Raw genomic sequence first — 24,911 nt, 5'->3', positions numbered from 1 at the left:
GATAATGGATAGTGAGAACCTTGGGTTGCTTCCACATTTTAGCTACTGTGAATAACACAGCTATGAATGTGAGCATGCAAATCTCTCTTTGAGATCCTGCTTTCAACATTTTTGGATACATACACACAAGTGGAGTTGCTGAATCATATAATTCTATTTTAAATTTTTTGAGGAAACTCCATACTGTTTTCTGTAGCAGCTGCACCATTTTACACGTCCATCAAAGCACTTACGGGCTCCAGTTTCTCCATATTCCTGCCAATGCTTGTTATTTTCTGTTTTTTGACAGTAGCCATCCAACAGAAGTGAAGTGATACGCCATTGTGGCTTTGATTTAGATTTCCCTGATTAGTGATGAACAACAGACATTTTTCAGTTCAGTTCAGTTCAGTCACTCAGTCATGTCCGACTCTTTGCGACCCCATGAATTGCAGCACACCAGGCCTCCCTGTCCACCACCAACTCCCGGAGTTTACTCAAACTGACGTCCATCGAGTCAGTGATGCCATCCAGCCATCTCATCCTCTTTAGTCCCGTTCTCCTCCTGCCCCCAATCCCTCCCAGCATCAGAGTCTTTTCCAATGAGTCAACTCTTCACATGAGGTGGCCAAAGTACTGGAGTTTCAGCTTTAGCATCATTCCTTTTTAAAGCTCTGTAAAAATTTACTTTAAAAAAGCAGTACAAACACTAACTTATTTACCATGTGAAATGAAGCAGAGTTCCTGTTCATTGATCGGCAAGTCTTCTCAAATAGGCTTATAAAGAAAACCTCAGTATTCTTCCTGTGTATCTTTTTTTCATTTAGTTTTCTGTTTGCCCTTTCTGGGTATCTGTTTAGTCTCACACCACGGTCATACTCTCAACTCTTCTGACAACAGATGTGCGGAAATTTTCCCCCAGCAGTAATTTTCTGCGAAGCCAGCTGGCTGCCCATTTCAATTCTGATATTGAAATGGATATCAGAATTTGATACTGAAATGGGTATCAGCTGCATACTTCAATTCTGATACGTCTGTCTGGGGTTATGTCAGATTCCACAGGTTGAGGGCTCAGCCCCACAAGACGGCCTCCACCCCACTTCCGACACTGATTCCAGGTCCAGGCTGTCTGTGTTCCTCCTCCCCTCCTCCTTCTCCTTCTCACGCAACATGTCTGGGTGCCAGGTGGAGGGGGCAGGGCTCATAGACTTCTACCTCTAACATGTAGAGAATCCAGATATTCACAAGTATAAGCGTATTTGCTACAGCTGACGATCTAACAAATAAACCTCATCTGTTAAAGGGACCTGAAATCTGAAGTTCACTACACGCTCTTGTGTTTTCCAATTAAGTTTAGATCCTTCAAATTCCAACATTATGAAAATACTTCCATTTTTAAAATACCTATAAACATATTAGGTGGAAAATGTGTGATGGAGAAAATTGTGTATCTAATGCTATACATCCCTAAGAAGTAGTTGACATAAATGGTAGATTGAGATGACTGATCGATAGGTCGATAGATTGATACAGACGGATGGCGGATATATGGAATATTTTATACATAAATATATATGTGCATATATAATGACTATTATCAATTTACAACTGAAATGTTTTAAACAACATTTATTTCTTTGAGGTAATTTACAAGCTGATCCACAACACCCTGACTTTTAAAACTAGCCATTTTGTTTTTAAAATTATTATTATTTGGCTGTGCCCTGGGGCTTGTGGGACCTTATGAACAGTTCCCAGACCAGGGACCGAACCCCCACCTTCAACAGGGAAACTGCAGTGTCCTAACCACTGGGCCGCCAGGGAATCCCCACAGTACTCTGACTTTTAATACCAGACGTACCACTAAAAAAGACTACTTCTGTGAACTAGGGGAGGGGGAAGTTATTAAAGCAATCATACACCAAAAAATTCTCCATTGTCTTTTCAATATTAAGTACAAGAAAACCCACATTTTTGTCCAAGTTTTCTTTTTATTAAGAATTATTTTGCTTATACTTGGTCAACATATTGCATGTTAATTAAAAATCAAACAATGTTGAGTTCTGTACCTACTAATGATCTCTTCCTTCCTTCTTCCCCGACAGCAGTCTTTCCCTGATCTGTAATTAGTATCAACAGGTTAATGTATATAGTGTATATTATATAAAGTCAGATGGCGTTGGTATAAACAGGTGTTGGTATAAACAGATTTTATACCAACACCTTTCTCTTTATTCATATACATATATATACCCACCTACATATTATTCTATTTATATATATGCTTTCTAATGGACTAATACTGCTAGCATTGCACTGCAATAGCTTTTCTTCAGTAAAATATATCATGGGTATTGTCCCGGATCAAACTTATAAATTTTAATTCCTTTGATAATTTATTATTTCCCACTGATGGAGTGTCAAGCTCTTTTGTTGTTTCATTGTTTTGAGCACTACTACAAAAAAAAAGTCATATTACAGTATAAGTCTACACAGGCTCTCATCTAATTGTATTTTCAGGACAGACTTCTCAATGTGAAAACTGGGTTAAAAAGTGATAAAACTTACTGTTTAATAGTTATATGCAATCTGGTCTCTGAAATGTAACAGTTCACAATCCTGCCAGCACCTTGCTTCTGATGACGTCAGTCAATGGCACTGGTCTGTGTCTTCCCTTCACCATCCAGTTCCTGCGGACTCTGCTCTTTGATGAAAGAAGCCATTCTAAGCTATGACCTCAATTTGCTAATCTTGTTCACCATGATACTTTATACCAAATTTTATCACCCATACATAATTACACCTGCGCTTAACACTCAGCAAGCTCAGAAGCACCCCAGTTGAGGAGTAAACTCATTCGTTCATTCAGACCGTGAACAAGGCTACAAACTTGTTCTGAGCAACCAAGTGCCAGCTACTCCCAGGTGGCGCTAGCGGTAAGGAGCCCACCTGCCAACGCAGGAGACTTGGGTCTGATCCCTGAGTCAGGAAGATCCCCTGGAGGAGGAAATGGGGACCCGCCAGTATTCTTGCCTGGAGAATCTCACGGAGCCTGGTGGGACACACCACAGGGTTGCAGAGTCAGACACAACTGAAGTGACTTGGCATGCGCACAGGGCCATCGACTGCCCAGAGCAGAATAGAACAGCTCATTCTGTCTCCTCTGAGACTTCTCTCCTCCTACTCCTCAGCCTAGGTCCTACATTCTCCTTTCCTTTTAGACTCTTGCCCTAAACATTCTCATCCACTCTTTCCTGTTTTTAAAACTGTGGACAAATACGCATAACACAAGACTGACCATTTTGTCCATTTTTGGATGAGCAGTTCGGTGCATGAAGTACAGTCACACCGCTGTCCACCACCCGTTCTTGTCGTGCCTCTGATGGCGACTAAGACACCCATCTTTAGCCCAGAGCTCCTTCCCCAAACCAAGAGGCCTTTTCAGCATCTTCTTTTGGATGTTCTACCCCTCAGGTGTCTCTTAGGTGCAAACAACATAAACTATCTCCAGCTAATCAGGCAGAAAAGGATTCTAATGGAGGGAGGCAGGGGAACTTCAAGAATCTCACGCTTCATCAGGTTTGGAGCATGGGTATGTATATATACACACACATATATATACACACACAGATACATATATATATATATATATATGGACTTCCCAGGAGTGAAAAAGAACCCGATTGCCAAAGCAAGAGACAGTCAGAGAGGTGGGTTTGATCCCTGGGTTGGGGAGATCCCCGGGTCGAGGAGATCCCCTGGAGGAGGGCATGGCAACCCACTCCAATGTTCTTGCCTGGAGAATCCCATGGACAGAGGAGCCTGGCAGGCTATAGTCCATGGGGTTGCAAAGAGTCAGGCATGACTGAGCAACTATCACTCACTCCCCTTAATAAGACAGGAGTTACATTCTCTAACCAGACCCAACTACTCATCATCTTTAGGGTGTAAAGCAAGAGTTGGAGAGTGAAACAGGAATGTGGAAAAAATTACCCTTTGAAAGTTAAGAACTAGAGATCTGAAAACTGCTCCCCTGGGAATCCAGGTTGGTGATCCCACAGGAAGCACACTGGGGATCCTACTTTGCCCCAGATCGACCCATGCAACAGCAGTCTCTTCCAGGTGACATCTTCACCTCTGCTTGCAAGGGGCCACTTTCCCGTCATCTAGCTGGTTTTGACACTATCTAAGCAAACAGATTTCTGGTTACGTAAAGCAAGCTACAGACCCCTAAAGGTCGAGTGACTATTGGGGCATCTTTATAATTAACCCCGAATCATTAACTCAATACTAATGAGAAGAAAAGCAGAATTTCACAAAAAGGCACTTTATGAACTCTCAAGGCAACATTAACTAAGAACAGTTAAAATCCATTCATTCCTATATTAATGTAACTAATCAAATGCTTTGGGTCTCATCCACCAGCAGTTCACATACAGGAAATATTTAATATTAGCCTAAATGAAATGTATGTGGGAGAATAATACATTATAATAATGTATAATAATATTATACATTATAATAATGTATAATTATTATACATTAATATATATATTAATGGGACTACATTCATTATATATATATATATAGGGAAGAGAAAGTAGATCTAACTTTTTATTCACACCAATAAAAATTCATTAATTTCAGTACAAATTCGCGAGTTTATTTGACCACTGAGGAAGATTTAATGTCCTTTCATATAATTTAGGTTAATAGAAAAGACTGAAAACAAACTATCTTAAGACATTAATCAAACTTTTAATGTATCAATTTATTGCATATGTCAGTACAGAAAAATAGAAAGTATATTTTAAAAGAAATTTATTTGTAAAAAAACAAATGTCAATGTTTGCTTGCCATGATTACCACATAATGCACTATAACATTCAAATCTGAGTTATAAAAGTTTATTACGGCTTCAAATAAACTATGGCAAATAACAAAATATGATTTACATTATGAAATTGGATTAACTTATTTTATCCTGAATGTATCTGAATGGGTTGAAAACAACTTGGAATTTCCAGCATATGGTGTACTGACAGAAATTGTTCAACATACACTCATCCCTGTTACGTATGTATATATTGACACTTTTCATAAAAGTGTCTCTTATACACAGTCCTATTGTTAAACTACATTTTTGAGAAACAAAATATAAATGGAGGTATATTTGTGCCATCTGGCAAAAATGTGTTGACTACTATTAGAATGAATGCATTTATTTTGCCACACAAATGAACACACTATTTCTGATTAGCTAAGATGATGTGCATATATGGCAATATAAGTTAACAGAAGTGCTTTTTATTTTCTACTCTGATTTAAAAAATAGATGTCTGTGCTCTGTCATTCACAACTTTACCTGAGTGATATGAAAATACATAAATTTAAGCAGATAATCCAAAAGTACTCTTTTCACGTTTCTTTCTCCGTAACTGCAGTCAAACATATTAAGAAAAACGAAGAGGGGAAAGGTCAGTGGAGGTTTTCGGCTCTCTCAATCACGACCTAATTTAAAAAGGGATGTCAGTGACATCCCTTTTTAAGACTTACCGTATTTACTCCTAACCTTAAGGAAGGGACTCAATCAAAAACTACACTTTGGCCGGGCTTGCATGATAGTTTATATAAAATTGAATATGGCCTTCGTTAAGTCCACCAAACAAGCCCAGACCCATCTCAAACCAAATGGTATAAACTACTCATAAGAAATGAGTATGAAAGCATCAGGTGGCATGAATCCTCAGCAAGGATTACAGTGTCATTAATCTGGTGACACAAAGGTAGAACACGGGTTATTATCAACTGTCTACATTCAAGAAAAAAATAAATTTAAGCTGCCCCATAACAAAATTCAGAATACCATTTTAATGAAAATACGTTTTACAGTCAAAGTATTTGCAAAGACGTAGGGTAGATACAATTAACAGGTGCTCCAGTCGCCTTCTCTGTTAGAAACGCCGTGGTTCCTACGTTCTGCATTCCATGTTCTGCTTCCTTGTCACCAACCTCAGCAGCTAATTACATCCTAGAGCCACCCTTAGGGACACATGTCTCATTCACCTTTCCAGTTGTCTTTATCTTGTTAGTATTCTTGTATCTGTTAGGAACGGTTTCCTCCTGTATTTTGCAGTGTCTTTCTTTAGGATACTCTTCACCATTTTACTTCCAATAATCCCTTTTAGAATAATGGATTTTGATCTCAATCAATTTTATTCTATTTTTAAAAATCACTCTAGGATTTCCAAATTACATTTAAAACCTCATCCAGAAATGCCTACAGCTGCTCTTGCATAAATGAGACAGAAATTAGTAAGACGGACACAAGCCTATACCCACTAAGAGATGAGTCCAAAATGAAGGTGTGACTCATGAATTCATGTTTTCTTGACCAGTTGCTTTGGCCACAAAATTAGATGTTTAAAAAAAAAAAATGATGCCATGGGCTTCATGAACCCCTGATAATAGGAGTTTGTCTTCTACATGTTTCCCATTTAAGGAAATAGCCTCAAATACACAAAGAAGCTAGGAAAGAGATTTAAATACTACAGCCCTAGACACAACCTCTCCCCTTTGCTGCAGAAAGAAAGGCTCCTCAACCCGAAGAGAAGAACAAAGGTAGGAATGGGATACACAAAAAAACCGGTGGGGAGGTTGCTAAAAACAAACAAAAAATAAACCTGAAGTACTAAGAAAAACAGCAGCATTAAACGAAACACCGATGAAGAAAAAGCTTTTTATGCTTCATCAGTATATTTATAACTAAAGTTGATAAATTGCTCCAGTGTACTAAATGATCACAAGAAAACATAATGTACTTTGTAAACGCTAAAAAGTGACACAAGTCTGGGTAAGCTCATGTCTAGATACACTACATTTTCGGGTCTTCTTCCTTTTTAACGTATTACTATCTGGGATAGTCATTCTACACAGCAATGATTGACAGAATGAAAGCAGCCTTTAATTGTCGTGAATTTATGCATACAAAATACACCTTCCATGATATGCGTTTCCAATTTCGTTTTTAAATGCATGATGTTTTTACAATTTATAGAAAACATTTATCCTTGAGAACTCACACTTGCTGTATTTTATTTTTTCTTAAACACTGACAGAAAGTGAGAGACAAGAATGTGATTTGGCAAAAGTGTCTCCTGCCCTGTCTTCCCAGAGTTTTTGACTGAGGTCAAGATTACTAATCCATTCTTTCTCTGTCCGAGCTACTTGCACAAAGCCAATAAACACAGCTAAAATATTCACAACAGCGTACGTTAGAGCTGATGCAATAATGTACACATCTCAATTACCTCTAATTTTTGAGGACTGCTTATGTTTTTTTCAGGTAATCTTGTAAGTTTAAGGGGCTCTTTTTTTAAGTAAGATTTTTCTTACTCTTCTATATGTCTAAATACTACTTCTCATTTACAGCCATTTAATGGTTAAACGTGGTAATAGGTTCTGTGATAAAAAGCTCTAGAGTTCTTTCACTCACACATTCTCACAGGTAGAAAATGAATAAATAAGACTTCCTAAAGCTGTCCTTTGATGCAGCTCCTCTATTTTATAACTGAAACATTAAGCTGAAGAAGATAATTTTCATTTACTTTTGTTTTCGTCACTTCTATTTTCAGAAAGTCCAATAAATGTTACCTTGGCTTCAGTGGGATAGATCCACGTAGATATTTGGATTTAAAAAAGCAAACGTAGGAATTTTTGTAAAACAGTATGTACAATAATGTAATAAGACTTCCTAATTGATTCTTAAATAGGTTCTGATCTTCATTATGACCGCTATTAGTGGTTCAGCTGTAGACTTACAAAATGACAGAAGCTAAAACTCTTTTTGCCACCAAAATCATTGATACAAATGTTAAAAAGTTCAAATATGCACATCAAAGCTGCAGTAAAAGTCTCAATTTCTGTTTTTACATGCCATGATCCAGACTGTACCTAACAAAACATGGTACATTTACACTGGAAAAGGGGGTCCCATTTATTTTGAAGAAAAGGCTGGATCTCAGGATTCAGCAGAGCAAAAGTCAACGGCGACCTGCACACAGGCCTCAATTTCATTTCTGGCTAAAAACAAAATAGAGTTTACATAAAAATAGATATAACCCAGGCTACCATATACACTGGTATATGATCAGTACTATTTACATTAAAAACAGTGCATTGCATAAGTCAAGGAATAAAACACCACCATGCATTTCATTTTAATTTTTAAGGTGAAAAATGCAATTACAGAACTAAGTTTGCTTACCATGATTGTCCCAGTATTTACTAAAGGAATAATACCCAAAGGTTTCTCGTTTACATGTCTCCTTTCACACTTAGTCATTAATCTAAGTGTCACACGGATTACACGTACATCTTGGGCAACAAGAAACTTTTGAATATGCTATAATAGCATATTAAACTAAAGATATGGATACGCAACCACACTGAAAAGTCTGGTGAAAATGTATGAAATAATCCCAATAATTATAGTTTTTCAAATGTAAAAAACTATTTGGATCATTTTAAAGGAGCACTGAAGTCCTTTCAAAGTTTAATGTCACTCTTCAGACAAGTACAGACATAACACGCTTCTAGAAAGGAGTATTTTTTTTTATCATTCTGCACAAATTAAAATACAGTGCATTAATGAAAACGAAAACATCATATAATTGTTACATTAGATGAAGTTTTGGCCATCTCTTCAGGAGAAGGACTCTTTATTACTTCTTTGATGAACTGTTCGAGGGCCGTGAAGTAACCCTGGCACTGCCACGTATCGTTATGAGTTCCATCGGGAAAAATGGCTAATCTCTTAGTCCGAGACGGGGAGAGCTCATAGAGCTGCTTCATCATTACTGGTGGGATTAACTGGTCGGAGAGTCCGGAGATGAAGAGAGAAGGCATTCTGCACTGAGAGATTTTTCTGTAGGACAAGAACTTATTTTTGTAGCACCATAAAGGAAGGTAACGCATTGGAAAGAATGAAAATAAAGTGCTGGCCATGTGTGGTATGCTTAAAAATGTGTTCTCAACCATAATGGCTGAAATCCTATGTGAATTCTCAGAAGCCAAATGAATAGCTACCGCTCCTCCCAAGGAACGGCCAAAAAGGAAAATTTTTGTTTTGTCAAGGTCGGGTCTGGTCATCACATAGTCCAGCACAGCCTCAGAATCCAGGTAGAGTCCTTCTTCACTTGCCTCTCCTTCACTTTTCCCATAGCCTCGGTAGTCGACCAGCAGAAGATTGACTTTGAGGTTAACCAACATAAGCAAGGCATTTGGCAACCTGTGGCCTATGTTGCCTGCATTCCCGTGAAAATAAATTATAGTCGGGGAATAGGGCGAGCTGTCTCCAGTGTATCTTATCAAAATAAGATTCAGACGCACTCCATCTTTGGTTCTGATGAAAATGTTTTCATGTGGAATACCAGTGGGCATGGGAACATAAAGGCGCGAAGAAGATGGCTGTTCTGGGAAGTAAAGCAATACATCCTGGAATTTATACAGAATACCTGCTATTGATATGAATATTAACAGAAGTAAGACAATGCCTCCATACAGATGAAAGGTCACTATTAAAGATAAAAGAGAAATGCGGCAGAGAGCCCAAGACCAGGAAGCCAAAGCTACCAGCCATCTTTCAACAAAGTTCCACAGCATCCAGGACTTTTCCATCGTGGCTCTCTGCAAGTGTCCTAGAGACAGAAAGAGAGAGAGAGAGAGTCAGTGAGGTGCCATGTATCTATTAGCTTAAAAGTTAGGTCCATGATGTAACCAATCCCATCACCAGGAGAATCCTTGGAAACCACACCAGGCCATCCATAAAACCGACTGTCCTAATTCTCTCGGTCCCTTCAGTTCCCAAGCTGTTTTCACCCTCCACTGCTGTACTGATGAAAGACAAATACGCATTAAATATATTCATTTTCTAAAAAGAAAAAAAAATGCAGGTTTAAAAAAAATGCGTTAAAAATACTCTCATTCATGTATTTTCCTTGATTTAAGAGAAAAATAAACTGATGCCATGTTCCCCATTTTTTCCAGGAGGGAACACAGGCTCAGGAGCCTAAGTGGATTGGCCACGTCCCAGCTTTGCAGGCAGAAGAGCCCGGAGGCCAGGAAGCCAGGCGCCAAGGCTCCTGGTGCATCCACTGGCCAGCTGAGGAGGGTGAGGGCAGTTTCTACACGGAGGTGAAGGGACACGTAACATTACGTCAGCTTCAGGTCTACTGCACATGCTGCACGATGACCCCACAGCCAGTCTAGTCAGAGGCCAGTAGCACACATAGGTGCGGGTGAGAACACCTGCGGTAGCGCCTCACTGCGGCTCTGATCTGCATTTCTCCAACTGGTGACGCTGAGCACCTCTTCACGTGCCACTGGCCCCGTGCACGTCTTCTTCGGAGGAATGTCTATTTAGGTCTTCTGCACATTTTTTGATTGGGTTGTGGTGTTTTGCTGTGTTTTTGATATTGAGCTGTATAAGCTGTTTGTCTATTCTGGAAAATAAGCCCTTGTTGGTCTCATGATTTGCGAATATTGTTTCCCAGTCCATAGGTTGTCTTTTCATTTTATCTGTGGTTTCCTTCGCTGTGCAAAAGCTTTTAAGTTTAATTAGGTCCCATTTGTTTATTTTTTGCTTTTGTTTCCATGACTGGAGAAGACAGATCCAAAAAACATTGTTGCAATTTAAGTCAAAGAGTGTTCTGCCTACCTATTTATTCTTCTCAATGAAACCATATACGAGATTGTCGTAATTTCTCTGATAGGTCATTATTAGCTTATAGAAACACAATATATTTTTGTATATTGATTTTGTATCCTACACAATTATTAAGCTAAGTAGATTGAGGGCAAATTTTATTAAAGAGGGAGTTAACAGAGTCTAACCTGTCAAGATCAATCCAATATGCTTTATTGTCAATTTTCCACATTATAGAAAAAAATTATAATTAAACTAGGATAAAAAAAATAAAGTATCCCTTCCCCATTTGGAGGTTCTTGCATAGCTAAATTTAAAAAACAATTTAAAACTGTGCTCAATCACTTTTTGAGGCCCCATGGACCGTAGCCCACCAGGCTCTTCTGTCTATGGAATTTTCCAGGCAGGAATCTTGGAGTGTGTTGCCATTTCCTTCTCAAGGGGATCTTCTCAACCTAAGGATAGAACCCTTGTCCCTTGCATTTCCTGCATTGGCAGGTAGATTCTTTACCACTATCGCCATCTGGGAAGCCCTTTCTGCTGCTAAGTCGCTTCAGTCGTATCCGACTCTCTGCGACCCCAGAGACGGCAGCCCACCAGGCTCCCCTGTCCCTGGGATTCTCTAGGCAAGAACACTGGAGCCGGTTGCCACTTCCTTCTCCAATGTGTGAAAGTGAAAAGTGAAAGTGAAGTTGCTCAGTCGTGTCCGACTCTGTATTATTTTTAAGAAACGGTCTAATAATTTGTGTTTCACAACTGATTTAAAAGAAACTTCAGACTGCTAGCACTGTGCAACATGTTCAATCTTTACACAGCCCTGACTGCAACTTCACACCAGGGAGTCAGCAAAGACTGCTGCGGCATACTGATACGGCTGTAGACACTTGGGGGACAGGTGTGAAACAAAGACACAGAAAATTCTATCTGAGAACCAGAGGTAAGTGAAGAAAATTACTCACTGGAGAAAAAATCTTTTAAAACTTTGCTGAAAAATATAAGTGATATAAAGAAAATACAGAAGAAAAGCTTTCAGAAGTCAATGCTTTTATAATCAAATAAAATTTACACATACCGTCTTAAAAAGGCAAAAAAGGTGAGATGCTATAATGTTTTGTAGTCATCTACTTAAGTATTTACCATTAAAAAAAATTCTCTTTTACTCACTAACAAAACTATCCATAAAGTTAGTCTTAAATTTAGTACATAACTGTTAATGACTTATCTTTAAAATTTTACTGTATGCCATAAACTTTTAAATGTAGTATTTAGTTCATCAAATTAAATACTGAAGATCAAGTTAAATTATGCTGGCTATAAAGATGAGTTAGATAATTTAATAGATTTAATTTTTCATCATTATCTCACCAAAAATTGTTAACTATTTCACTAAACATGGATTTTCAAATTTGAGTTTTTGTTCAAATGACTCTCTTTGAACACAAACCAACAGCCTAGCGTTCTTCTGAAGCTGCTCTGAAACCAATACTGCCACCCAGTTGTGGCAAGTTTTATTACAACAAGCTCGACAGTAAGAGAAAAGCAGGTATCCAAGCTTAGAAGACAGGGCAGCAGGACCTGGGCATTAAGGGTCAGACCTGGGAAAAACCAAGCTGAGAGAAAGAGGCTGCACTACAGCAGCTGAACAAGCCGAGGCACAGAGGCCTGAATCCCAGCCCTGGGGTCCAGGTGGACAGCCAACTCGGTTCGAGGTCCGGGACGACTATCCACCAACAGCCACTACACAGCGCTGCTCTATGACCGTCACTGTAGGGCCAGGTCTCAGAGCCACATCGGACCACTTTCCTTTTTCATCTAATGCTAACATTTACTTAATTTAATCCTTATTTCTGTTAAGTCTAAGAGAATGACTTTCATTTATACCTAGGAGTTGTATAGGAAAATTCGGAAATAGACTGGCATTTATCTGATACATCAAAACAAAACAATGTTTGTATAACGATTAGGATTAATAAGGTCTGGGATATAACATACAAATACACTAGAGCACTGTACCATTTGGGAAAAATGTATCATTTAAGATATTTCTTTAGTGAAAAAAGGTACATTTTTTTGCATAGTCAAGCCAATCATTTATGACAGAAGTATCAGAGAGATGTGTAACTCAAATATCATTTGTTTTGTGACATATCAGGAAAAAAACACAGTAAAATTCCATCACCTTAAAGTCTGTTCTACCATATATTTGTTAAGTAATCTTGGGTGTATCACTTATTTTCAGTTTGAATTTTTTTTTCGGTAGAATGAGAATTTTTAAAATGCTCACGTAACTGCATTCTGAACACTGGACATGTATATTTAAGAGTGGACATCAGGAAAGTGGCATATTTGAGTCCATTATTGCTTAGGAATATAGGATTAACCTTGCAATTTTCCACAAAGCTTTCCTGAAAAGTCACCTACATTAAATGACTTTGTGATACACAAATGCAATCTTGCAATGGATTGTTACACTGTGCAAGTCAATAAAAGCCAATTCACTTTGAGGAATAGCAAATGGAAGTCAATTTTAAGGACTGGTTAATAAAAAATGTTCTAGAGAGTGTGTGTGTCTTCTCTTGAATACACTGCAGCATTCCGGTGGTTTAGAAAGAGACCTCTGCTCACGGACTGCCTTATGTTTGCTAACCCAATTGCCAATGACTTCCGTCCCCATTCTGTACCATAGCTCCATGCTCTTCAAAGAGCTGGATCTAGCAAACTATCCAGGAAGGACTTCTACTGAACAAATTTGATGAAACTATCAACCAAGTACAATTATTCAAGGCATAACTTGAGCCATCTGTTGAGATGTAAAAATAACTTCGCATAAACCCAGATGCTATGATGGTCAGTAAAAAATGCAACACTTCCTTGAAAACAGTCAACAGATCCTAAAGCTAGCAGTAAGTTTCCCATCTGTTTTGCCAAAAAAATTAGTGTGAATAAAGGGTTAACAAAACCTCTTCTCCCCCAGGAAAAAGTGATGACCTCTGGTTAACCCTCAAGCACTGTTTCCCTGGGAACCTCCTACAGGTAGGCGATGAGAAATGTTTCTGAGGAGCTCTCTGTGTGGTGGGCCTGACACCACTGCAGAGCCGAGTCTGGGCTGAGCGGGGTAAGGTGTGTGCCTGGCGTGCTCTCTGCTGAGTCCTGGACACTATGCCTCTGTCTCGCAACAAAAGACCCCGTTTCCTGTGGGGCATGAAGCAGTTGGGTCACAGCACCACCTGCTCCCAGCCCTGCATCCTCTTCCCGCCGGCCTGAGTCGTCACGTGGAATGACGCACTCGACTCTGCCAAGCCAGGTCTTCTATCCGCATCTCTCAACAAGGCAGTGGGAGGCTGGTGTCAGGTATGGTCTACTGCGTCTTTTGAGAATGTCCAGCTGAACCCAAGACCACTGCTGCTGGTCATGCAGAATAAGCAAGGCAATTAGTTACCCCTTAGAAAGCACATCTTAGGAGGCAAACATTCATGAAAGGTGTTGCCAGAAGAGGTGGATTTTTGCCAGGCTCTTCTGCATGCTGCACTGCATTTGCTGATAACATCTTAGAACCATAAGCAATCAAGATGAACGGTGAGTTTAACATACCTGAAGTGAAACCAAAGTTTACACGGATTAGAAAAGTTGTTTAGAGGGAAAGGACGTTAGCCCTGTTGAGCACAGAAGCCTGGCGCCCAGTAGCCCTCATGTCCCACGCCTCTTTTACATCGTTACCATGTTTTTACCTTACGCCTGGTGGTCGTGGTTGTTAGTCACCAAGTCGTGTCCAACTCTTGCGACCCCAGGGACTGTAGCCCTCCAGGCTCCCCTGTCCATGGGATTTTCCAGGCAAGAATACTGGAGTGGGTTGCCATTTCCTTCTCCAGGGAATCTTTCCGACCCAGGGATCAAACCCGGGTCTCCTGCATGGCAGGCAGATTCTTTATCGAATGAGCTGCAAGTCCCACATCTTAAATAAATATCTAACTTATTCCCATTTCTCAATCATGCCTTTGCCAAATTATCACACATTAACTGACTCTCAAGTCCATCTGTCTGTGTCTTTAACCATTCCAGCACCTGCTTAACCACTAAGAGAATTCAATGAAAAGCATGAGCTATCATGAGGATCTCTCATAAAAAGCAAACCCCGCTTGCTAATGAATCCAATGGATTTTTCTCGTCCACACTGCAACAGTGTACTGCTGCTGCTGCTGCTAAGTCCCATCAGTCGTGTCCGACTCTGTGCGACCCCAGAGACGGCAGCCCACCAGGCTCCTCTGTCCCTGGGATTCTCCAGGCAAGAACACCGGAGTGGGTTGCCATTTCCTTCTCCAATGCATGAAAGTGAAAAGTGAAAGTGAAGTCGCTCAGTCGTGTCTGACTCTTAGCAACCCTATGGACTGTAGCCTACCAGGTCCCTCCATCCATGGGATTTCCCAGGCAAGAGTACTGGAGTGGGGTGCCATTGCCCTCTCCGAATGTACTGCTAAGTGGCACTAAATCTTGAATCTTCCTTGGCTTCCAGTAGAATAAAATTCTCGTGTGTCTCCCCTCTGACCCATCCCTGAACAGGGGTGTTTTCCAAGGACCTGTATACTGACCCTTCTTTCCCTTGGGGATTTCATTCTTTCTCATGCCTCCATCATACCTGTTTATGAATTCTTCATGTCTACTTCATCCATAATCTCAATTTATCTGTTTGTTGAGTACCTGATGCTTCATAAGCAACGCAAACTTATCCCAAACTAAACAAATCCTCCTTAGCTAATGTTTTCCATGGTTTATGTAAATTATGAACAAAAAAGCATGATATGTGAACGAATGTTATTTTTTTGAAAACCAGCTGATTCTAGGGCTTAATATAACATGCAGACTAAATCTACATTACAGTATCAAAAATTAGCACATTATCATAGCATGTTTTACAGCTAAATAAAAAATATCAATCTTGGAAAAGTAATTTTTGTGCTTTTTATTTAGATAAAGTGGTTAGAAGTATCACACTGATATTAGTGAACATTTCTCAAAAAATAACCTATTAAAAACATGATTAATTTTTTATTATTCATAGCCAAAGTAAATCTAATCATGATTGTTTGCTTCTTAAAAAGAACAGTTTTGAAACAATTAGTAGTATCTTTTTATACTCTATTAGCACTTGGATCATAGGAATGAAACATATGGATCTGCTGATGATCACTGTGAGAATTTTACGGTCAACATTAAGTAGTTTGGTTCACCGTGACCACTCCGTATGCTTCCTATCTTTAAATATCAGTACAATAAGCGATTTAAGGCTAAAGATACAAAGAATGGATAGCTTGGAGCTGTCAGAACCACCATGCTGGGTACAGGGTTAGCTGAGGATCCAGTCAACTGAGGGAGCGATGACGGACATGCTCACTTGACCTCTGTCACGTGCTCTCACACGTGGACTCAGAAGACGGGAAATGGTTCCATTCCTAAGGGGAAATATTTAAATAACTGTTCTATAAGCTGAGGCTTAAAAATGAGATTAATAGCAAGTGTGTGCCCACCCTCAATGATATTATATGAGTTCTCAAGGGCTTTCTCAAGCCCAGCCTAGACCACAGAACACCCCCACGGCTGCTTTCCAAGCCTCGTCAGATTCCAATGCAGGCTATCATCCGATTTAAAGATGAAAGGCAATGCCATCAACACCTGCACCCATCTGCTATCTCAATCACAGACACTACAGGCGATTCAAAATTTATAAGTATGCACTTTTTTAAAATAACAGGACAAAGCACAATTCCAGGGTTACGAATCTCTCTTACTTTCCATCAAGCACCTGTCTATGTCTCTTATTTTTATTCATTTAGCACAGTTATTCACAGGAACTGGAAGCATTCAAACAAAATCTAAATAAATACTTGGCGAGGGCAGTGTGAAGTAGAGCAGTTGAACTGGGTGAACTATAAGGTCCCGATGAAACCTGAGACCTCGCTATGCCCGTGGTTCTCAAAGTGTGGCTGCAGACTCCTGGGGTCCCCAAGGCCCGTTCAAAGGGTGTTTCAGATCAACAGGATCAACGTAAGCAGACTAGAAGGCTGCTTGCCGTTTCGCTGTCTGACGTGCGCACTAGTGGTACAAAACCAAAGATGGGTGAAGCTGCCAGTGCCTTAGCAAGATTCAAGACAGGGGCACCAAAATGTAGGTGCCACTGTCCTCTTTATCATATCTCTATCAGTGAGTCCACTTTGCAACATTTTGTGACAACGAGTGACCAAGCAAGGGGGGGCGCATGAGGCACTACTGCTGAGTGTGGCTGCGCCCAGTCCCATCTGAAGCTTTGCGACCCTATGGACTGTACTGAAAACACATCTGAGGTGTGGGAGGAACTAGCTGCTTTATTTAAGTGACACCATTTTTACCTAAAAAGACAACTGATAAACTGTGGTTGTTCAGACTTCTGTGTTCGGCAGACATTTTTTCTGAAAAATGAGTGAAGGTGCTAATAGCTTCCTCGACTTAAGAGGCTCTTCTGACAGCACTGTGATGGTAATGACACAAACAAGTGTGATTTTTGACAACACATTAAATGTGCGAATATTTGGAAGAATCTGCCCAGCACAGTAAACTAATATTTTCAATGACCAATGACTGGTGTCACCAAAATCAAGCACAGATAAAAAAAAATTCATTGAAAGATAAACCAATGGATTTTACCATAACGGAGACAAAAAGTTCTTTGATATGGATTTCAGATTCCACAATGTAACTGATCTTTAAGAAACTACCATCTGTTGAGTATATCCACAATTATCTGAAAAGACTATTAAAATAACCCCTTTAAAACCATAAATCTGTGTGAGCCTGACTTTCTTTATAAACTTCACCGAAAACAACCTACCATATGACAATGAATGTAGAAACATGATAATATGCCTGTCTTCTATTAAACAGACATTAAAGATATTTACAAAAATGTAAAACAGCACTAAACTCCTTGCTAATTTTTTGGCAAAGATGGCTCTTTTGCATAAAAATGTTATTATGCTAAAATATGATGGATTTTTTTACTGTTATTTTTAAGTGATAAAATTATGCATTTTATAAGCTCCCACTCTTAATTTCTAAAATAATAAATATCTTTCTACATAGTCTACATATATGAAAACTCTTTAGAGACCTCAATAATTTTTTAAAATGTGAAGGTGCTCTGAAACAAAAAAAGTTTGAGCACCACTATTCTACACTGCCTAACTACATAATTTTATTGCCTTTTTCTGCAAAGACTTAACACCTTTAAATTAAGAATGAGGTACTACATTAATTTAAATCTTTTGTGCATTATAATATTTACTGGTTTCTAAAGCTTTATAGGTCCTGGAAGAGAAATATCTTTGGTAAAGACACATAATTTCTTTGGATCCCAAGGACTACGGCCATAAGACAGATGACAAACATGGGGAGCTGACCTTTCAGCCTGGTCATCTATCGCCCTGAGTGAGGCTTTGACCCAGTCACTGCTGCTTTGCACACCTCGGGTGACTAGTCACGTCCACGTTTAAATGTGGGGAACCACTCTGAATGAGCATCCTTGTACGTCGCTTTCTGAGTTTCTACATTTGTAAAAGGAAGCAGTTACCTGAATAATACCTAAGGTCTCACAAATTCTACTTTACAGGTAATAGAGAAAAATTAAAGGCTGGAATTGGAAAGTAGGTATTGAATTATCAATAATACTGTTTTCACTAACTGGTACAGTGGAAATTTGGAGGCCCTGGTATGGGACTTTTAGAGTACCTGAAAAGTTACTGAGAGATACAGGACTCCAGAAATCACAGATGTGTGGAGACGTGGTGATTTTATATTTCAACTGAGGTCTGTAAAATATTTTACTCATCAAACATGTTCAGTCTCCTTCCCAGACCACCAAAGTAATATTTCTAAACAACGCACAGTCAAAGCTGTAGAAAATAACTTTGGCTAAACAATCTTCACAGAATAAACGACATTGTTATGTTTTAGGAGTCTGTAATTAATGGGAGGGGAAGAAGAAAAGCTGGTATTCAAAGACCATCATGAGTTTCCATGAACTCGACGGGTTTTTTTCTTTGCTTTGCACAGGGAACTCAGGTTATTCTCTCCAATAAAAAGCAATGTCAGTGATGCAAATGGCACCTTCCAGATTAATTCCAAGTGTACAGTAACAACGACCCTCAACCTCCTCCTCACCAAAGAATACTACTGCTTTCCCTGTGAAGCTGGCAGTCTCTTCATATCAATCCTTTATGGGGCAGTATTTTATCTAAAAATTTAAAATAAAGATTAACAACTTACATTAAGAACTAAAACTCAAACTATGGGAATGAATACATTTAATTATGATTGTCCCAATGATTTGTTTTTGTTCAGTCGCTCAATCGTGTCCGACTCTTTGCGACCCCATGGACTGCTGCACGCCAGGCTTCCCTGTCCTTCACCATCACCCGAAGTTTGTTCAAATTAATGTCCATTGAGCTGGTGATGCTGTCAAACCATCTCATTCTCTGCTGCCCTCTTCTCTTTTTGCCTTCAATCTTTCCCAGCAGAGTAAACTGGAGAAGTATGTTATTCTTTCAATCACAGATAAAATTTTATTTTAATGAAGGTTGGAACTGATTCACAAAAAGAAAGTAAATGCTAATTATCATCATTATTTTTAAACTGCAAAAGTTTACATCAAATTGCATGGTATATGTTCATTTACTGATTCTGCCAACAGGAAAAGGTCTTTGAAAACTATAAAAGACGTTTTACCTATACAGGAATTAAATAGGAATTCCTCAAAAACAAACTGATTGAAGAGTAATCAATAATAAATACAATTTTAAACAAAACACCATTTTAAAAAGTCGTAAATGTACTATTATTTTAAAGGTCTTTATATCTATCTCAACTGATGATTTTAGGAACATTCTGTTTAAAAAAAAAAAAAACTGCTCATACATTAAAAAAACCATACCAACAAGTGACAAAACCATGCATAGGTTCAAGGGAACAAAGTGGGAAGAAAATTCATGTGTCACTCCTGACCCCTACATCACAAGGGGAGAATGGTATCCTCTGGGGGAATTCACAGCTTCCAGTCACATTTCAAGTAACAGAGAAGCAGATTCAGCCTTCCCGCCTTAGTGTATCTCCTTTTCTGCTAAGCACTGGGGAGTTAGGAAACCATGCCAGCTGCACAGCTGAAATGGAAACACAAATAGCCGCTATCAGCGTGCTGGAGACACCACAGAATGAATTATCTATTTCCCTAATGGTTACCCACATGTCATCAATAATGAAAAAGCGAGTATTAATAGTCCTATGGGACAAATGAACAATAACTGCCTATGGATATGCTGGATAGCAACTGAAGAGTTCAGAGAGCATTTTTAACTGGGATTTCAATCAGCTTGAGCAGACATCTGGAACACTATACTAGACAGCAACTCGGTAGCATTTTTGGGTTTCCCTTTCACTTGAAACACAGAAGACTTGGCATATAAGAGTCAACTCTGAGAGAACAAAAACGACAGATTCTTGTCACTATGGAAGTCAATCACAATTTGTTCTAAGAGTATAAATATCAAAGAAAGAAAATTTAAAAAAAGAAAAAAGATCTACAAGGCTAAAAATGTAAACACTGATGTCAAAATAAAAAATGATAATGTAATTCAGGAAGTTTCCAACTTGTGAAGGGATAGTGTTCTAAATACTATTAACCAAATGGATCAAACTTAGAATTCATTTTCTTATAAAATCAATGTTACAGGAGAAGCAAGATTCCCAGGCTAACTCATAAATACACACAGTTCATGGCCTGAAAACGCTACCGCTTTGCAACTCCAGTACAATGTACTGCTGTAGGAGTTAAGACTTACAAGAAACAGGAACATAAAATGTAGTCATTTATTACGCAGCCTATCACTTCAGGGAAAGAAAAATCTTAATTAGAAAAAACTAGAATCCTTTTTTAAAAGTCTGTTGTAAAAAGAGTATACAAGGACCTCAAATGTTGTGGAGGCGACTAAACAAGAATTAGAAAGATTTTAGAATCTGTAACAACTGAGTTCTAAATTAAAGAAAAAAACAGAGAAATAGAAATAGATTCCAAGAGACGAGAGAGGAAAGATCATGGCAAAACGTGAGGGTGGATGGTTAACCCAGGACAGCGTGGTGAGCAAATGCTCTTATCCAGGCCTGAGGTGTGTCTGAATATACGCCAAGGTTCAGATATTCACCATCTGGCTTCCTGTTCTCATTCCAAAGGAAATTCCTCATTCCAAAGGAAACTATCAGCGGCAGGCAGTGTCTGTGCGATGGGAAGGAGCCTGTTTCCAAGCTCGGTATGTTAATAGCTAGGTGGCTTTTGCCAACCCACTTACCCTCTCTAAATATATGTCTCCTCGTAGGTAAAAAGGAGATCAAACACCTAATTACAACTCGGCTGAGATCAAATGTAATACAGTGCATTGATAAACACAGCTCCTTGCAGGAGGCAGAATTTAAAGCATTCTGTTTACCTACGAGAGCAGACTGGGTTAAAGTACAGCTAGCAGGTCAGCTCGACTTGGATTTTAAACAATGCCAGGACTCGCTGGAGAACACCCGAGCCGTGGCCCGCAGGAAGTAACGAGGGCGACGCCTTCTTTTCTGTTAAAACTCAGCGCGGGTGGCAGTTCCTTCAGAAAGCCTTCCCTGGACCTCTGCTCCCTATTGCCAACCACGCCACATCCTGCAGTTGGCACAAACGCACGCGGTGGCACTCACTAGTGTAGCCTAACTCACCTGTTTTACAAGGGCTGCGGATTCCTTGACGACAGTGACATCACCTTATGGAAATCCGCCTAAAGATTTTCAGGAGATTGAGCAAAGCTGGGCACCCAGTAAGTATTAACAATGAGCGGTCTAGGTCTTCAGCAGGACAGTTATTAGGACAAGAACACTAGACGATCAACCGTGACTTATTTACTTCTTATTTAGAACAAAACTTAACCTTTTAGCAAAAAAGACATGCGAGCAATCTAAGCCTGCCCACGAAGAATTAACCACCCGATCGAATGATACCAGGAATAAGATGCCACGAAAAGCGAGCTTGACACTTAAGAGCCCGCATCTCCTTTTGTCTTTCCACTGAGTCCGTACTACGGGGTAAAGGTAACTCAAAGGGCCGGTGAATAATAAAACTTGTTTGGGGTGGGGGGCAGTTGTGACGCCTTGGGCAGTAAAGTCTCGTGATGCATTTTGTAGAAAAATATCCACACACGTTGCTGACACGGGCGTCTCCAGCCAAACTGACTCTCAACTCCGCGGGGGTGCTCCGGGGCGGCTCCGTCAGCGCCCCGAAGTTCCTGCCCCGACAGCCGCGGCTCTCACGGCCTGTCCCTGACGTGAGCGGCCCAGGCCGCCCCCAGCCCCCTGAGCCCTGGGAGCGGGGCTCCGGCCGCACCCGTCCCGAGGGCGGGAGGGCCGGGCCGGGGGGTGCTGGGGTTCACGCGCGCCCCTGCAGACGCCGCGGACAGCGGCTCTCGGACGCGCCCCGGGCCCCCTCCCGGCCCGCGGAGCACAGGCGCGCCCCGGGCGCCCACAGCGGTGTCTGTCAGGGCTTCTCCGGCCCCCTCAGCCGGCGAAGGCGCCCCCGCACGGCCCCGCGGCGAGCAGCCCCCCGGAGGCCCCCCGCCGGCCGCCCCGCACTCACTCAGACCCGCGGGCAGGCCGCGCACTCGGGAGCCGGCGCCGCGCAGCAGCGTCCCCCGGCGCCGCTTCCGTCGCTCCTCATCGTCCTCCTCCGCCTCCCGCCGCCGGACCGCCGCCGCCGTCGCCACGGTCCGGCCCCGAGCTCCCGCGGCGCCGCGCTCGGCTCCCCGACTTCCGGCTCACGCTCGGTGTCGCCGGCAAATGCCCCCGCCGGCTCCCACATCACCTGCTCTGGCCCTTCCTCCCGGGAGCGGGGAAGGCGGCCCCCGCCCTCCTGGGCATGCGCAGAGACGGCGGCCCGGTAGGGGCGGGGGAGTGGGGGAGTCCCCGGCGACGGAAGCCCGGGACGGACAAGATACCGCGAGGCCGGATACCGCGTGCGATCGCGGTGGGCTCGGTACCCCCGCCGTGCGTGTCAGGCATCCTCCGAGCACCGGTAGGCTTCCCGCCCTGCCTCTGACGCCTCAGCATGTGCTGCGGGACGCTTTTCTTCCCAAAGAGAGTGTCTGCCCCAGAAGGTTGTTAGAGGTATGGCAGTGAGTTCCGGCACTTCCATAAGGGCTCCCATAAGGGCACTTAACTTCTTGTCTTCTTCCAGCCCAGCCCGCTCCTACCTTCATCAGGGCGCACCGTCACGAGCGGATGCATGTTTTATTAGACCCCGAGACCTGTACCACTTAGACGGCCTTTTTATTAAAAAAAAAAGAAAGAAAGAAAAATTCAAAACTACCTTTTGCAACTTTTAACAAAAACCCAAGACCGTGGCAACATCTCTAGGGCCCCTAACAAGGCTTTGGAAGTGACCACACAAATGGAGCCTGAAGATGGAACGTCGTGACTTTCACGGTCAACCCCATGCGCACCAAGCTGTACCGAATTGTTTGTTTATAGGTGTTTGTCTCCTGTCAGTCCCTATTCTCTGGACTCTGTTTTATATCTACAGAGGATATTTCATAATGTTTTCTTAAAACGTGAAATCGCTACCAGATTGAGAGTTCCAGTTCACAGAGGCTCTTGATAATAACTCCTGTTATTACCTGATAAGCACCACCCACCAAGACAGACGACCGCTTACGAACAAAAACTAATAATCAAAGCAACTCTAGGAGATACTTAATGAAAAACTGTTGATTCTCTTTAAACCAAGCATTAGAAAGGCTACAGTAACATGGTAAATTGGAGAGTGGGATTTGAATCAACTTAAGAGTTTGGTTTCGTGATTCATGGGTCCCCTGTTACATCACTAGTACAGAGCACAGTCCCCAACGTTATAGCAACTCAACAGATGCTGAACAAGGTACGAAAATGTATACGAATGCCTTTGCAGAAGATGGGCATGTAGGGGATCCTTTAACTTAACACTGTTGGATACTCCTCCCAAGTACATGGATAGGTTGACTAGTAGGTGGGAGAATTACCCACAAAACAGTACCATGTGACTTTACAAGTCAAGTGATTTCAGAGAAATGTTCAGTCAATATAGGTGAATTAGACATATAAAGAAATGAACTGTTGGGCTAGAAGGAGCTAGACCTCAGTCCAGCTTTACTACATATTAGTACTGTGAATTAAATGTGTGTTAGTTTGTAAAAAGAGGCTTCTGTACATTAGACAATCATGCATTGGAGAAAGAAATGGCAACCCACTCCAGTGTTCTTGCCTGGAGAATCCCAGGGACGGGGAACCTGGTGGGCTGCCGTCTATGGGGTCACAGAGTCGGACACGACTGAAGTGACTTAGCATAGCATAGCATAGCAAGGGCACTTAACGGCTTCAAGATGTATTCTTCAAGCCTGTTGCAGCAAAATTTCATTTTAAAGCAATAGTATTTTATGCTAAAAGGAAATGTCTAATTCTAAAAGTTGTTTCCTCCTACACTTTATGAATAAATTCTCAGTTCTCCATGGTGGAAGAGGACAAACCATAAGAGCATACTGGTAGAAATCTACAGCTCCTAGAACATAAGGATTCGATTTGTTTTCATTTCTCAATTTTGCATATGTAGTACAATTACAATATCGTAGTAGCTGCTCAATAAAGATTTGTGGCATGATTTTATTTTGAATCCTTGAATATAAACTAGAACTCCACAGTTGATTTCCGAGTATGCAACTGTTTATATTATGAATGATACATTTTTTATTCTTATGAATTAGACGAGAACGCATCACAGTTGCATCATCATGAAAAACACATAGGAAAGCACAGGCTTAGACAATTTTGCGAAAGCATATTTTTCCACCTAAATGAAACAGCAGACGTTTGGGGAAGGAAGACACCCTCTTCCCCCCTGGGCGGTTTCTCAACCACGGAAATGAGCGTTGGTACCACTCTTTACACATAGGGAGCAGAACTCGAGAGGTTGTCACCTGCCAAGAGCAGCCTAAAGAGAGGCACAGGCTCAAAGTGCCAATAACGAGCCAGTGGACAAAGTGTTTTGCGGTCTTACTTCGCGACGAAATCCACTCTCGCGGGTCAACCGTTTGCAAATAGGATCTGCTGCTGAGGCCAACCGGATATGTGTTTGTAACCACACTGTAACCCCCGCTGC

The 24,911-nt window shown here is 41.0% G+C and overlaps 1 protein-coding gene across 2 annotated transcripts; it reads right to left on the bottom strand.

The window, feature by feature from the left end:
* Positions 1-4,717: 4,717 nt before the first annotated feature.
* ABHD13 (abhydrolase domain containing 13) lies at positions 4,718-24,910 on the bottom strand. 2 transcript variants are annotated; one of them, XM_061435359.1, is made up of 2 exons: positions 24,810-24,910; positions 4,718-9,677 (listed from the first exon to the last, which is right to left on the bottom strand). In XM_061435359.1, exon 2 carries the CDS (start codon positions 9,655-9,657, stop codon positions 8,644-8,646), a length of 1,014 nt encoding a protein of 337 aa, XP_061291343.1. In that variant the 5' UTR covers positions 9,658-9,677; positions 24,810-24,910; the 3' UTR covers positions 4,718-8,643. The 2 variants fall into 2 exon arrangements, with proteins under 2 accessions (XP_061291343.1, XP_061291341.1); XM_061435357.1 differs by lacking the exon at positions 24,810-24,910 and adding an exon at positions 22,362-22,445.
* Position 24,911: the final 1 nt, after the last annotated feature.

Source organism: Bos javanicus, chromosome 12, assembly GCF_032452875.1.
Source record: "Bos javanicus breed banteng chromosome 12, ARS-OSU_banteng_1.0, whole genome shotgun sequence".
Classification (NCBI taxonomy): domain Eukaryota; kingdom Metazoa; phylum Chordata; class Mammalia; order Artiodactyla; family Bovidae; genus Bos; species Bos javanicus.
This window is presented reverse-complemented; position numbering and strand designations above follow the sequence as displayed.

Bases quoted from the DNA above. Each gene is read 5' to 3' on its own strand.
- ABHD13 (XM_061435359.1), bottom strand. From the start codon at position 9,657: ATGGAAAAGTCCTGGATGCTGTGGAACTTTGTTGAAAGATGGCTGGTA.